The 16,064-nt window shown below is 36.4% G+C and overlaps 1 protein-coding gene across 1 annotated transcript; it reads left to right on the forward strand.

The window, feature by feature from the left end:
* Nucleotides 1-1,214: 1,214 nt before the first annotated feature.
* Nucleotides 1,215-15,303, forward strand: TOMM20 (translocase of outer mitochondrial membrane 20 homolog (yeast)). Its single transcript, XM_004691124.2, has 5 exons — nucleotides 1,215-1,482; nucleotides 6,202-6,248; nucleotides 8,044-8,125; nucleotides 12,426-12,568; nucleotides 14,075-15,303. The coding sequence occupies exons 1-5, from the start codon at nucleotides 1,362-1,364 to the stop codon at nucleotides 14,117-14,119; spliced, it is 438 nt and encodes a 145-aa protein (XP_004691181.1). The 5' UTR covers nucleotides 1,215-1,361; the 3' UTR covers nucleotides 14,120-15,303.
* The last annotated feature ends 761 nt before the right edge of the window (nucleotides 15,304-16,064 follow it).

Here is a 16,064-nt window from a genome sequence, read left to right on the forward strand (position 1 = left end):
TACCCTTCCTTCAAGACAACTTTGAAGGGTCTTAGATGACTTTTCCATTGGCTTCTAAATTAGGGCTTCCCAGTAGCTCCCTCAGGCTTAATTCACTATAAGGCTTCACAGAAGGCAGACATATTCTACTGACTACCATTTTACTACAAAAAAATAAAAAGAACTCACAAGTGAGAGCCAGGCAAATAGACACATGAGAAGTCTGGGAGAGTACGAGATTCAAAGCTTATGTGACCTTCTTATGAAGTCAGGACATCTCACCCTTAGCACATAGCACATCTGTAAGTACAGCGTATTGTCAACCTGGCATGCTCACACAACTCTGCTTTTTCATTATGTAGACAGTGAAGTTGAAATCAGTTTCCAACTCTTCTTCTCTCAGGTAGGGCTAATACTACCCAATCCGCCATTTGGTTGTCTGTGGTTGGTGGTTCTGGCCTGGCCTGCCTCCATCATCAGCCATTTCCTTCACATAAACTGTCAGAGTTCACCAAGAAAACATTTTATTGTTCCAAGGAATTAAGAGGGTCAACCAAATTAATGACACAATCCACTAGCTGACTGGTTTTACCATGTCTCTCTCACCAAATTATTATAGTCTGCTTTTTTGTCCAAGGCTTTATTTTCTTTTTAAATTGAAACTAGTCATACAATGTTTTCTCTAGCTCTAAGACAACTCACCTTTTCTGTTTTTTTAAATTCTCTTTTACCGGTTATATTTTCCCAGGAATTGCTCCATTTAATATTCAACTTATTCCTTGTAACATTCATTTGAAATCAATTCACTAGATTACATTGTAACATTCATTTGAAATTGAATCACAAAAATACAGGGCTTGTACAATGGACTGTGAGTGAACTTGAAAAAGCAAATTTCAGTTAAAATCAAGAGTCACTGATCGCCAGTATTATACAGTAAAAAGAAGCCTGTCGTCAACGACCTTCCATCTTTCTTTTGGCAGGAGCCAGGCTGTAAGCTATAGTCTTGTGTGAGTTTGTGCACGACCCACACTCGCTGCTCAAGACACGCTCAGCCCTTCTTAAAGCAGCGAGCAGTCACTCCCAAACCCAGACTCTGACGCTAACTGCCTCCTCATCTCCGCCCCACCCCCAGCTAAAGCGTCATGGTCTAGGCCCCCTGCACAGGCGCAGAAGTAGCGCGGGCGCCTCTGCTCAGGCACCGCCGCGGACGTCCCTGGGGGCCTTGGGCGATTAGGGCCGGAAGTGGCGAGCGCTCGCCCTTTCCGCGTCGCTCGCGGCGGGCGGCCGGTGTGAGTGGGTCTGTTACCTCTGAGGGTTCCCGGCCAACGGCCTTTTGTCGGGCGCTGCTGCCGCCGACCCAACTCCACGATCGGGGGAACATGGTGGGCCGGAACAGCGCCATCGCCGCTGGTGTATGCGGCGCCCTTTTCATCGGGTACTGCATTTACTTTGACCGTAAGAGGCGGAGCGACCCCAACTTCAAGAACAGGCTGCGAGAACGTGAGTAGGTCCCCGCGCCCCTGGTCCCGCTGCCGCCCTCGGGCAGGTTTGCTGCGCTTGGCCACCCACAGATTTTGTCTGGGGGCTTCGTGGAGTCGCGCGCCGGGCGGTCTCGTGGTGTTGCTCTTGTGGTGACGGCCACGAGCAATCTGACCGGAAAAAGGTGATGACGCTGTTGGAGCGCTCCCAGCGCTGCTCCTGGCTCTTGTGCCCTGCACGATTCCCTCCATTTTGGAGGAACGATTTTTCCCATTTTGTTTTTCCTCATGCACTTTTGTTTTCTAAATACACTGTTGTTTGTGTGGTAATGGTGGTAGTGGGGAGTTGTGCATTCCCTCTTTACCTCATTTTTTGCCGTTTACGTTTTAAACCTTTCTTCTGAACGCAAAATCATGTTTTTTGTTTTTCACGATTTTGTGCCTGAGACTAAATTTACAAAGCCAATTCGCGGTGTCTTTGTTGCATTCTTAAACCCCCTTGGTAGCTTCGCGTTAAGTGCTTCCAAGATATGAATGAATGCTATAGAAATTGCAGGGCAGTCCAAAGGGCTGTGCTTTTTCTGTAGCTCGGTCTTATTTCAAACCTGCGACATCTTTTTACAGGAGAGATTTACAAGAGGAAAATCTAGTCACCAGAACCAATGTGATCTGTGAATTTCGACGCACAAAAACTCATTTGCAATAATAGGGCAGATTTGTTGCATAAGTGTTTTTTGTAACTAATTTAGTTTACTCAGTCAAAACAGCTTCTGAGATTAAGGTTAATGTTCAAGTCATTAAAACTCAGAAAGTAGAACGAAGTGACCGTATTAAGTTACAAATCGTTTTAGATGCCACGTGTGGCTAGTGACTGGCACATTGAACAATACTGATGGTGTTAATCTGCAATAATTCTAGCTCACGTTTTATGAGAAGAGGCATATAGAAACTTACTTCATTTATGGCTAGATAAACTAATGGAAAGGATGCCATTTAGTTTTAGACAAAGTCCCCAAGCCCAGGTTAGTCACAAATTAGCAACATAATCCTGGATTTTCCAAATCTTAACTTTCATAGGTTGTAAAATCAGGTAATGCCCCGCGTGCCTCTGATTGGTTTTGTGGAGATTAAGACGTTTCAGGTGTCTTCTACCATTCCATGTATGGGAAAGGTTCCTTCCATGAATGCTAGCTGGTAAATATATTAATGTAATTGGAATTTAGATCATTTCACTAAAACTATTTCTTTAAAAATAGATGGAGGTCACCAGATAAAGGCTTAACTCTATAATGAATGGATTAACCCTTCCTTTGGAAACACTGTAAATACTACTTACCACTTTAGAAAAAGGAAAGATGTGTTATTTTCAAATTCCATTTTCTTTCATCTTCAATAGATGCCCCCCCCCCCAACATACTTATTTAAGTTGTCAGGCATGAATTATTAGCTGAGTAGCCTTGGATTACCTACTTAAAGTTTAAGTAAAATGGTATACTAGGGCCCTCCCTCGTGGCTCAGCGGGTTAAAGCACCGCACTAAGAAGCTAAAGTCACTTCCGCATGAGTTCGATTCCGGCCTGCCCCGGAGGTGACCACGTGGCCTGGCAGACCTCTCCTGACCCGCGCTGCTTTCCTCAGCAGTGTTATGCATTGATCTGCCTGTTCTGCCTCCAGCTCTGTCTTTGGTGAATCCTCTCACCTTCCACATCTCTGGCCTGTACCCCAGTTCTGTACGAATAAGTAAATAGATCTTTTAAAAAAAAATTAAAATGGTATACTAAATGCAGAGTTGGGAACAATCCCTGGGATGTAGTAATTGATGAATGTTAAGGATTATTTATAAATATAACTATTACTTGATTTTTTTAAGCAAATAAGGCTTTTATTCAGAATAATTTTGCAAAATGTTTAAAGAAATTATTGGTCTTAATTGGGGTGTTTTGCATTTATGATAAGGAAAAGGCATGCCTGTGGTGTTTTTTTGTTTGTTTGTTTGTTTGTTTTTTTAGATTTATTTATGCCTCCAGAACTCTGGTACAAGCCAGAGGTTCTGGGGTGGTGAGAGTATTCACTAGAGACATAGTGGGGAGCAAAACAGGCTGATCGATGAAGTACACTGCTGAGGGGAGCAGCTGCCATGTGGATCACTTCAGAGCTGGGGATTGAACTCTCACTAAAGTGGCTGCGCCTAGCTTGCAGTGCTGCATCCTAACCCTTTGTGCCACCAGGGAAGGCTCTGTGGTTTAAGGTTTGAGGCTAGATTTGGGATATTAATTATTTTTAGAGATTTTACTTATGCATACAAGAACTGGGGCATAGGCCAGAAGTGCAGGGTGGTGAGAGGATTCACCAGAGACAGAGTGAGGAGCAGAACATACACTGCTGAGGAGAGCAGCTGGTCAGAGGTCTGTGGTGCCATGTGGCTGAAGATTGAACACATGCCGCAGTCGCTGCCAGTAGTTTCATAGTGCTGACGCCACCAGGGAGGCCCCAAGGATATTTGTTGAGATTTTTGTCTTTCATTGGTAAATGAGGATTATCAGAACTCTTAAAGCACACTTAAAAAATTGGTCTGATTACTATTATTAAAAACCTGTCAAATTATATTGCTAGCAGCAGGTTTCATTTATATAGTACTACATAAAAAAAGGTTCTACATAAAAATAAGGTTCATTTTAAAATATGTTAAGTAATCTCTTAATGTTTTGAAAGTAGACAGGTTTGCTTTAATTTGCTAGATTTACAAAGTAGCATTTGGGACTGTTTTCTAGCAAATACTCAATCCAGGCCTGCTTTCATTGATTGAATGTATAACTGGTTTTATCAGCCTGTTATTATGTCCCTTTTTATCATAGAGATAGTACATGAAACTATCTCTGAAAATAAGTCAGTGTAACAAGTTAATTGTCTTATGATAGGAAAGCCAGAATTTTAATTTTATTGCTAGAAATTTAAAGCAGCTTAATCCTCTGAAAATGTAGTAACAGTATAAAACATACACAGTAACAAACTCTTCCACCCCCATTTAAAAAAAAAGACTAAGATAGGTTAATAATGGGAATAAGTTACTCTCCTGGAATTCGTTATCGTTTTCTGTCTGCATTAGCAAATTGTATTTCTCTGTATATTCTACAAAGTTGCCATATGCATTTCTGCAGTCTCACTTATTTTGATGGTAATGTCTTCTCTTACTCTGTAGAGGTACATGTGCTCTGAAATTCATTGTCTGATTTTGAATCCACACTCCACCACTTAATAGTTGTGACTTTGGTGAAAGTGATTACAGTACCTACCATAATGTTACTATGAAGATTAAATAAGATAGTTAATAACATTTAGAGTTGTATGTCACATAGCATCTAAAACTTAACTGAGAGCACATAACCCTTAGCATCAAGTTCTTTTCATATACAATTCCTCTGTGATGTCTTCCTTTTTCTTTTATTCTTAGTCCTCTTCTTCTAGCACTTAGTAGTATCAGTAGTATTTAGTAAGTATCAACTGATGTCATGTTATTCTTTTGCCTAAAGACTGAATGAAGGAAGATGCCCTTAAACAAATTGAGAGGAGACTGTTAAGTGTTAGGTCTCCTCAGTTAGTTACTCATTGGTGAACACCTAGGAGGGAGTAATTTGTTAGAAAAATAGTCTTCAAGTTATTATGTAAGATAATCTTTAACCTATTTTCTTTTTCTGTTGAAACTGCTAGAATTGTATGTAACTTGGCTTTGCCACATTTTGAATTATGGGGGCTTGAATTGTAGAATGATTGAAGGCTTCCAGAGGACATAGCCTTATGGCTCTTTTCTTGCTCACAGTAGTAAAGTTAAACATTCTTTATCTTTGGAGAGTTAAGAGATGTATTTGCCAAAGGTCACTCAAGTAGTATTCAAGCCTTAGACCTTTCTTGGTTATTTCCCATGTTGTTGTTCTTGTTGTAGTTAGTGACTGTTGTAAGGCCTCAGGTGGCATAGCACAGCTCCTTAGCTGAGTGTAGCTTTAAATACCCATTAATTTACTTAATCCTCTCAACCACTATGAAACTAGCTTTTAGACCAAATTTACTTATGGAGAAAGTGAGACATTTACTGTAATTTACTCAGGATCACACTGCTAGTAAATGGAAGGGATATAAACAAAGCTTGTGCTATCTCTGTCACTTGAGGTGCAAAATTAAATAAGAATTTAAAATAATGGTAATGCAGTAATTATCCTATTATTGATTACGATTTTAAACATTATTGTTATTTCATGTAAAAAGCAGATTTAAAAAAAATTTCCAGAATATAGATAAGGTGCTTCCCATTCCCCCCTTGCCCCTGCCTTCTTCTCCCCCTCCCCAATAACTAGCTAGAAATAGTTGCATTAAGATTTTGGCTGTGTATTTCTAGACACTGTAGTCCTTGGCCTGCAGTCTGTACCCCTTCCATAGCAGTGGCTTAATTATTGCCTGAGTTTCTGTCCTGTGTAGGTTTAGGGAGGAACAGGAGGAGCTTGCTCTGTTTATGGTACTTAGACTAAGCTGATGGAATTGTCGTCATCTTGTGAATTATTGATTCTGGTGCTCCAGAGAAGAAAAACTTCCTATCCATAGCTCCTTGGCCAGACCTCTTCATATAATTGTGACTAATAAGGAAAACAGTCAGAAATGTTTTGCTAATGAATGACTGCCACAGCTGTTAGTTAGCTTCTTTCAGTTCTCATTTTAATAATGAGAAAATGAAAATATTTTGTGTTTTGCAGGAAGAAAGAAGCAAAAGCTTGCTAAGGAGAGAGCTGGACTTTCCAAGGTAACTTCAATCTGTTTTTTTTATTATTATTATTACATACTCTATAGAACTAATTTTTTAAAATCTACTTCACATAATAGATTTTGAGAAAGCTAGTTACATAAGATATTTGTGTTCTATTTTAAAATATATGTTTCTAGCAATAGTTAACTCATGTCAACTGCTGAATATCTTGATCGCCTTGTGTCAACCATTACAGAGGCTGCTTAGTATGAGCAATATATATAAAGGGCTAAAAGGTGACTCCAAAAGATTCAAATGTTTGCAAGCAGCTGTTTTGAAATAATAAAATACTTTGCACATTTGATAATTTGAACATTTACTAGTTTCCTTCCTCCAGCTTTCTTTGAAAGAACCACATGGTATTCATTCCAAAAGTTACAAAATATTATTCATGCCCACTGATCCAAAATTCCAGCACAACAAATTTTTCTGTAGTAATATGTAAATGTAGATATAAATCTTTTATTCATTTTTTTCTTTTTATAGATCCTGTGTTCATGATTATTTTTAATGACTACATAGGTTTATCTGCTTGGTTAAAAAAAATGTTCTGTGACATGTGTAAGTAAATTAAGTAAGTAAATGTTAATCATTGTGCATATAGCTTTACATTTTTATTAAATTACTTCCTTTGTTTGAATTCCCAGGGTTTGGGCTACTGAATCAATAGTGGTTCTTTTTAAGCAAGTTGAAGGATTATTAAATCAATAAATGTTGCAATTTGTTATTTTGAAACAGTAGACATAACCAACTGGACACCTAATAAGGAAATAGGTTATCAGGTTATTACTTTTAAAGATATATGGAAATAGATACATGCATAACAGCTTGTCTTGTTAGGTATAGTTATAATCAAAATCTAACCATGAGTTGAGATAGTAAAGTACCTCTACTTAGAAAAATTTACATTGTTTATCTGTGTTGGATACAGAAGCATCCCTGATGGCCTGGGGTTTAAAGTCTCAGTGCCATCTAGCTATTGCTAATTACAGGAGCTAGCCCACATGGCACAGCAGACTTCTGACTAGCTAGCTGCTCCCTTCAGAAGTGCATTTCAATAGATTTGCCTGCTCTACTCCCCACTGTCTTTGGTGAACTCCCATACCCTCTCAGTTCTTATATGTATAAATAAATAAAATAAACACTATTTTTTTAAGAAACTATAATTCAAGAAACAAAAACTGTTAATAGCAGTCTATTAAAAAGGAACTTTTCAATAGCTGGTAGCATTGTGAAATACCATATTTCAGCCTGATAATATGTAACTACTAAATAAAACCATCGCTTATTTAAATAAAGCTTCTTATAATTTATAGTAGCAGAAAAAATAAAAGTAGTTCAATGCTCAGCAAATACATAATGATTATAATAATATTCCTTAGTGGGATATTCTACTGCAATTTAAAAATAACTTTTTAGATGCACATAAAATCTGTACAAAATACTGTTGGATTAGAAGAACACGTTGTAGTTGTGTAAGTATCTATAATGATGGTGATAAAAGAGTAGATTAGTAAAATACATATTTTATGGTAGAGGTATTTCTTGTTTTAGTTTTTTGTTTTAGATTTGATTTATGGCTTTCTGAGAATTGTTCAAATACTAGTTTGATCAATAAACATTTTTATGCATTTATTTGTAGATGCAATCCTTGCATGTGTTGAAAAATGAATTTCCTTTTATTATCTTTGTAGAAAACTACTCAACTAATTTTAATAGCAAGATTTTCTGTGTATTGGTTATATCTCTTAGCGTAATCGTATTATCAGTTAAATATCCTATTTCCAAACAGTTACCTGACCTTAAAGATGCTGAGGCTGTTCAGAAATTCTTCCTTGAAGAAATACAACTTGGTGAAGAGTTATTAGCACAAGGTAATGGTTATTAAAAGATCAGAAAATTAGAATTATATTATAGTAATATAATAGTAAGGAGCTCTTTTTGGTACAGTATGGCTAATTTTTTAAGTGTTCTAAATATTTTAAATCATGTTTTAGATTAATATTATGAGGAATATTTTACTTAGAAATTCTTTTTATTGTTGCTCATAATATATTTTGAGTGAATTTTGTATTGACACGATTGGAGTAGAAAATAATCTTTAAGGATGATTGCTTTAAAATAGTTTAGAAAATATAATCACAGTTTGATACGTAAATAATGCCTGAAAGAATATATATGAATATTCTCCCTTAACTCTATCTAATCTTCAGGTCTTCTTTAGTACTTATAGGAAGAAAAAGCTTGTATAAGTATTTATTTGATCAATACATTGTTACCTGATTGCAGAACCTACCAGTGATCTAAATCTAACTTAGTTTAGATTTTGTGTTTTATATCTATTTCATCAGTCAGATGGATGTTTTATCACACTATAGTTCATTCAGTAATTTTAGATTCTTAATATAAATCTTTTGTCTTATAATGGCTTTGAAGTAGTTGCTATAATTAATGAAAGTAGTATCAAGTGGTGAGTTGATATTCTGTTCTCATTGCTCATATCCTTAGTTTTAAGATACATGATTTGAGACAATGTAGATTCTTTCATGGGAAGAGAGTTAAAAGTTTAAAGGTGACCTGGTCTTCCCTGGTGATGCATAGGGTTAAAGCACAGCTCTGTGAGTCTATTTGTAGTCACTGCAGCATGAATTCGAACCCCGACCAGGGAGGTGACCCACCGCTGCTCCCCTCAACAATGAATTTCAGCGGATCTGTCAGTTCTGCTTCCCACTCTGTCTCTGGTGAATCCTCTAATCCCTGCACCTCTGGCCTATACCCCAGTTCTTGTATGCATAAATACATAAATGAATCTTTAAAAAAAAATCATGGTGACCATCTTCATAACATGTCTTTTTCCGAAGTAATGCCATTTAAAAAAAAATAGTGATCACCTTTTTTTGGATGATATGGTAGGCTGATAATATTCATAAATAAAAGTGGAAATACCTTATTAGTAAGTACTTATGTAACTTCTCGATATAAATTTTAGGACAAAGCACTTAAATCCATATGGGGATCATTTGGGAGGCTATAATTTACTTTAAAATATGAAATCTGCTAGTGATAATCTGTGAGACATTATAATAGTTCAATACATGCAAATTTTCAAATAATATTTATTCATGTTCATGAAGACATCTATTTACTGCTATCAGTTTTCTTCTAGTTCCCCAAAATAAAGTATTGCTTTGAATTATTTTACTTTGAGATACTAAAATAAATTGTACTCCTAAATATTTATATCTTGTGGCTCCATGCCCTGTACCTATCAATCTGACTTGAGCTGTTGGGTACAAATTGATAAGAACAAGTATTTGGTGGTGTTAGGAGGAGGTCAAAGAGGGACAGGGAGTTATTCTTCTCAAGCTCATGTACCACACATAAGCCCAACATCATTGGAGGGTTGCTTAACAACTCATCTTTCAAGCTGCTTTTTAATGGAAACTATCAATCTAGCAGAAGTATAGGACATAGATGGTTAGAATTGGGGGGAGGGGGGGACAGGGTCAGTATCATCATAAGTAGTTTGGGCGGTCAACTGTAGGACTACCCTCCCCCCCTTTTTTTAATGGATTCTATTTTTTTTCCTTTTTCAATTAATTTTTTAAAATTTATTATTGTTTTGACTAAGTATATTCCATTAACAGCAAGATTTCATCTCAGAATATTTGAACAGGACCAAATGTGCAAGTGCAGAGAGGAAATGGTTGAACTTTGCAGAATTGCTGTTTGTTTACTGTGTCCAGGATATTTAGAAGTAGTGGAAAAGTGTTTCATAACACCTGTGTTCTGCCTATACAGCCCCAGTAGCAGCAATATTTCCATTTAGTAATCAGAATTAATATCCTTAGGCAGCAATGTAATTCATTCCCTCTATGCTTATAAAATCAGTGCCAAGAGCACCCTAACTTCCAAGTCATTAGAGCCATTGCATCCCTTGATGGAAATCCAAGTTCATGCAGCACATCAAATGTTGGATATTTTGGAGTTTCCATTTTAAAATCTTTGTAGCATTCTGATTTCTTTAGTTTGCAACTCATTGTTTAAATTTTCTCAAGTACCAGCCATCAGTCTCTGATTTGGTCATATTTTTATTCAGGGTGGGAAAACTTTTGTCTTTAATGGTTCATTAGTAAGAAAAGACTTCCATCAGGAACAGCCAAATTAAAGAGCTAAATTGGGCTAGTTTTATAGGTGGGTAGGGTGAGGGACCGCTTGTGTGTCTTATCTGGGCATGCCAACCTGTCAGTACCTGGATGTGTTACATTTCCTGGCCTTAAAGCTCAGGAAAGAATTTGCTGAATAATTAAAATGTACTCAGGTTCACCTAAAGAGATAGTCCAGTTCCTCTATTCAAGTTACTAAGCTAAGATTGAAAATAAACGAGGAGAATGAATCAAAATGTAAGTGCAGAAATACATAAGATAGATACCATCAGGGAAACATTTCTGTTTCTAAACATTTCAAAATAGCTATGTAGTTTAATTTTCATAACAGGTAGGGCACAGGTAACTGGGCAAGGGAAGACATAATCTGCTCAACTAAATCAGTGTTTGAAAATGGAAATTTCATTCTTACCACACTGGATTTGACTCAGTTACACTTTATTATAAGTGGACTGTATAATGCAGTTCATGTCATTAACAAAAGATACCACTTATTCTCTGCTTATCCAGTCAACAGAAGTGCAACTCAATAACCACATTACAGGGAAAGGGAGCTCAAGATGATAAACTGACTGCATTGAAATTGTGTCAATATACAAAAGTATCCTGGAATGTAGTATTTTTTAGTATTGTTGGTTATGCAAAAAAGTTGTCAGGTCAGTGCTAATTAGGTTCAGAAAGATTTCAAATCTTTTAAAAAAAGGTTTATTTGCAAGCAAGAATTGACTTGATCACCAACAGTGAATGAATTAATGTTGGTTTTCTTATTGTGGAGCTAATAATGATTTAATTTTATTCCTCATGAAAGCAATTAACTGAGTAGGTCAAGATGGTGACTGTCCCTCATCCAGAGGACAGTGGCCTAAATGATCAAGACAGGACATTTGTATTCTTCAAAGTGTTGGTGGATATTTGGCTTTTCTGACCTAAGATCAGAGAGGTTAGATAGATTAGAGAGAGGTTAGAAACTAGCCTTAGAAACTTTTACCCATTGGCAAGTGCTATCATATATGTCAACTATATTTAAACTGTTAGATTATAAGAAGCACACTACCATAAATGAGACTCAGATCTCTGGGAAGAGCACCAGAAATGACACCTTCGCAAGTCAGACCATGGAGCTGAGGGTATACACATTTATTCCCCCAAAACATACTTAGAGCCCTCAAGTTTATTAGGGTGTAGGGGGATGTGACAGATGAACCAATTTGTAGGGGAAGAAAGTAATTGAAGAGAGATGATCTGAACACATGGGTTATCTTCATAAAAACTCAGAATACATTTTGTGTGTGTGTGATTCCTTTGATTTCCTTTATTCTTAGTGAGACTGCCTATTAAATACTGAATTGGGAGAAGTTTGGTAATGTAAGCAGCGGTTCTCAAGTAAGGTGCTCAAGGCTTATCAACTTGAAGCAAATTTCTTTAAGTTTCAATTTCTTGGGATATAAAATGAGGTTATAAAGTGTTAATTATGAAGATTATTGTGAAAATGATATGAGACTTGTAGGCGAAAGAGCCTAGTCTTTGGATAATCACTGTGCCACCTGGTTCTTCCTGCCACTTTGATTTGTGTGACCATTTTCTTCTGCTAGCGTCACAACTTTTTTGTTTAATTTGCATGAAGTAACATTCAGAAACGAAGGGGTTAGTTTGAAGTGAAATTGGGCCCCTCCATCAGTCCTCAATCCTCAGTTCTCTCTTCATGGAAAAAAGTAGTAGTTCATTGTTAGCAATTTCTTACGTAATCTTTCAGAAATATTCTAAGTACATAAGTAGTAATATACTTGCATATTTCTGCACCTTTGTTTTGTTTATGGAACTTTTGTGTGTCTATGATTCATTCGTTTAATGACAATAGTTTGAAATATATGACATAGGTTATTTTTGAATTTTTACTTGCACATTATTTTTGGTTACTTTCAGAGATACAGTTGAAAACATTGAGGCTGAATTTTTCATAAAAGTGAAGGTTTTCAGATTACATGTTAATTTAATGTAAATTTTCCAGGTGAATATGAGAAGGGTGTAGACCATCTGACAAATGCAATTGCTGTATGTGGACAGCCACAGCAGTTACTGCAAGTATTACAACAAACTCTTCCACCACCAGTGTTCCAGATGCTTCTGACTAAACTTCCAACAATTAGTCAGGTAAGCATTTGAAATGTTTAGGATAAAAGAGAGTAGAATCTGATTTAAATTTAAGGACATTGGAACTTTAAAATGAGAGTAATGTGGGCCCTCCCTGGTGGCGCAGCGGGTTAAAGCACAGCACAAAGAAGCTTAAGCCACTTACGCGTGAGTTCGATCCCTGCCTGCCCTGGAGGAGATCCTCATGGCGCAGCAGACCTCTCCTGACCCGTCCGCTGCTCCCTTCAGCAGTGTACTTCCTCTATCTGCCTGTTCTGCTCCCTGCTCTGTCTTGTGGTGAATCCTCTCACCCTCTGCATCTCTGCCTAAACCCCAGTTCTGTACGAATAAATAAATCTTAAAAAAAAAAAAAAAAGAGAGTAATGTACAAGATAAAATAGTGAAACTCATTGTGAAAATAGTATTGGAGAAATCAACATTTTCTTCCCTAGTAGGAAAGCATTCAAATGACTGGGCAGAAGCTCTATTGATTGTGTTTCTTGGTGGATCAGGAAATGTGACCATGGTAATCAAATCTCAAAATTCACGCCACTCAGCTACCTTCTAAAACTATCTGCCTAGTTTTTGTGGGACCATGCTTTTTTTATGCCAAGGTGGGCTTTGCATTTAGAGCTATTTCACTATATTGCTATTGAGTATTATAAAATACCCTTGTATGAAAGATTATGTATAACAAGAGTAAATTAAAACATACTCTATTGGTTTTTAATCCTTTCCAGAGAGTCAAATTGAATCTATCTTTTGGAATATTATGTATGTTGCATATGTTAATTTGTGTAGGTATGATTAAAAATTGTTAAGATGAGCATTTAATGCCTCAAACTGATATTTAGAGTGGAAAGAGAACATTCCTAAAGGTTTCAAAAGTGTTGAAAAACCAAGGATTTAATCTAAATCTTATTTATACTGATGTGGTTCTCTGTATCAAATCCTTTTTAATATTAATAATCCTTTGCTTGATAAGTTTGCACTTTGAACAGTAGCATAACCTAATAGTACTTTTATAAAATTGACCTGAGATGATGTCTTTTGAAATATGGATGAGTTGAGAATGAATTCTGAATTCCTTTATGAAAATGGCTTCTGCTTCTAAGTTAATGTGATATCTTTTATCTGGAAAGATTTAAGTGCTAGCTTCAGGATAGTGTTTTCCTTTGTATAATGACTGACCATTTACAGGCCAAAGTCAAATGTTTAGAATGATCAGTGAAACACTAATTATATTTTTAGTTTTTGTGGAAGTCAGAATATCTTATTTTATGTAATTGATTCCACATATCATAAAATGATCTGTGCCTCCTTTGTTAATTTTAATTTTGAAATAGGGACTGATTGTATGATCATTACTTAGTTAATACTTTATAAAATGTTTTAATATTGAGGTAAGTTGCACAATAGGTAAATTTTAGCAAGTTTTGATTTTTTAGCATATTAAATTTAGAATCCTGTTTTTAATTTAGAATTTAGGATCCTGTTTTTAAAATTGAAATTTTTTTTCTCTTTCAGAGAATTGTAAGTGCTCAGAGCTTGGCTGAAGATGATGTGGAATGAGAAACAAATGTCAGCATAATCTCAATTAAAAATATTTTTAAAATCTTAACTTGGAACGTGAACAGCTCTGGGGGAATAAGGGCAAATATACTTGTTATGGACTGTCCTACACTGAAATCTACCAAAGTTAATTTTTACTTTGTGTAGATCCATATGTCTGTTTTATTTATTTTTTCCAATGAAAAGTGTTTTTTGATAGAAAGCTTTTCATTTTATAAGTACACTATGCATTACTGAAATACAGATTTTGTTCATCCTTGAAAAATAAAAATGTACAGATAGCATCACATTGCTTGTATTGAAAATTCCCAGGGCTCAGTTTTGAAAATAAACAATTAAAGTATAAGGGTAAGCTGAAGAATGTACATTTTAAAGCTGGTAAATTTTGTTATATCTCAGATGGAAACCTGATTGTTTTCAAAACTGAGCATTAAAATTTTTGAAATAGTTTCTACCACTTAATCTCTTTAAAATATGAAATGTGCTGCTGTGCTGTATTAATAACTTCACCTCCATCCTGTAAATCAGTCTTGAGATGTTTTGTTTAAATCAGTGGGCTAATGTGTCTTGGATATTTATCTTGTATCTTAGATTTATGTAGAATTAGATCTTTGTACACTCCTAATCTAGCCATGTGTGCTTCATCAGTTAATTTCTACTTACTTTACTCATTTATAAAATGAGGAAATTGGTTTGCTGATTCAGAGAAGTGTCCCTTTTACCTTTAATGCATTTGGTTCTGTTCAACATCTTTACAATCACCCTTTTCCTGAGCGGTATATTTGTTTGGGCAACCACGCCTTGCATTTTTTTTATACTCTGAATTTTGCATGCTTGCCTGACTTAGTATTTCCTAATTGATGATTTTTTTAAGGTATAACATACTGATTTTCACAGAAATCAACTGTTACCACTCTTGTAAATTAATCTGAAACTTAACCTTTAAGTTACCTGGATGATAATGCTTGTAAAAATGTTCCCCTTTGCTTTTATCTTCAATGTACCTCTCTGAACCACCTTCAATCTGATTTATCCTGCTATGATGAGATTGAGATGTAACCTTGTGGCTGAAGCAAATAATGGAGGTAACTTTTTTCTCAAAATAGTGAAATACTAACTACGGTCACAGGTTGAATATCAGATCTGAAAATAAAGGTCTTTGGTACTTGGTGTCATCTGTTGAACTGAGCGACATTTTTCATTGTCTTCTCTTTAATCTGTGGAGATCTCACCCCGCCCGCGCCCCCTGCCCACCTCCCCAGAGACTTTTTATTGACAGTCTTTTCCTAACCTTAACCTTGAATTTTGTGGTGATTGTATAGTGGCCAGAGTTTGGAATGTCCTAGTTTCTGCCTCCAGATAGCCGCACAGCCTTGAGCAAAGTCACATGACATTTCTGCACTTACCTCCAGTATTCTCATCTATATAGTTAAACATCAGAGTAGGAAAGACACATCAAAAGATTTCCTCAGGTACCTTCCAAGCTTGTGTTTTTAAACCTTTAAGCAGTGTGATTTTTGTTGCTTTTTTTTAATGATGCCCTGCATGGTTTTTCAGTCTGGGATAACAAGTACAAATGTGCCATGTGGAGTACTATCAGGTGATTAGCCATGCAGCTAGGAAACTGTCCTGTCCTGCACTTTCCTGAACACTAGCTGTGTAAAATTACACCAGGGACAGTCAGGGAAGCGGGGAAAAGGCAGGGGGTAGGTAGCTCAGCAAAGGAATGGGCCCAGTAAACCTAAGGACTGGCTGAGAAATAAGGGTCAATTTAGATTTGGGGAGGTTATATTTAGATTTGGGGAGGTTATGAAGCCAGCTGGATATCAGTTGGCTTTTTGACAAATTAGTTTTGCTGTAATATTGAAAAGTCATAAAGGGATATCTTCCATTTAGAGTTAGTTAAGCTAAGCATATTTTGTTTAAATGATGGCTTTGGTGCTTT

This window comes from Condylura cristata, unplaced genomic scaffold (genome assembly GCF_000260355.1).
Source record: "Condylura cristata isolate star-nosed mole 26May11 unplaced genomic scaffold, ConCri1.0 scaffold00030, whole genome shotgun sequence".
NCBI lineage: Eukaryota > Metazoa > Chordata > Mammalia > Eulipotyphla > Talpidae > Condylura > Condylura cristata.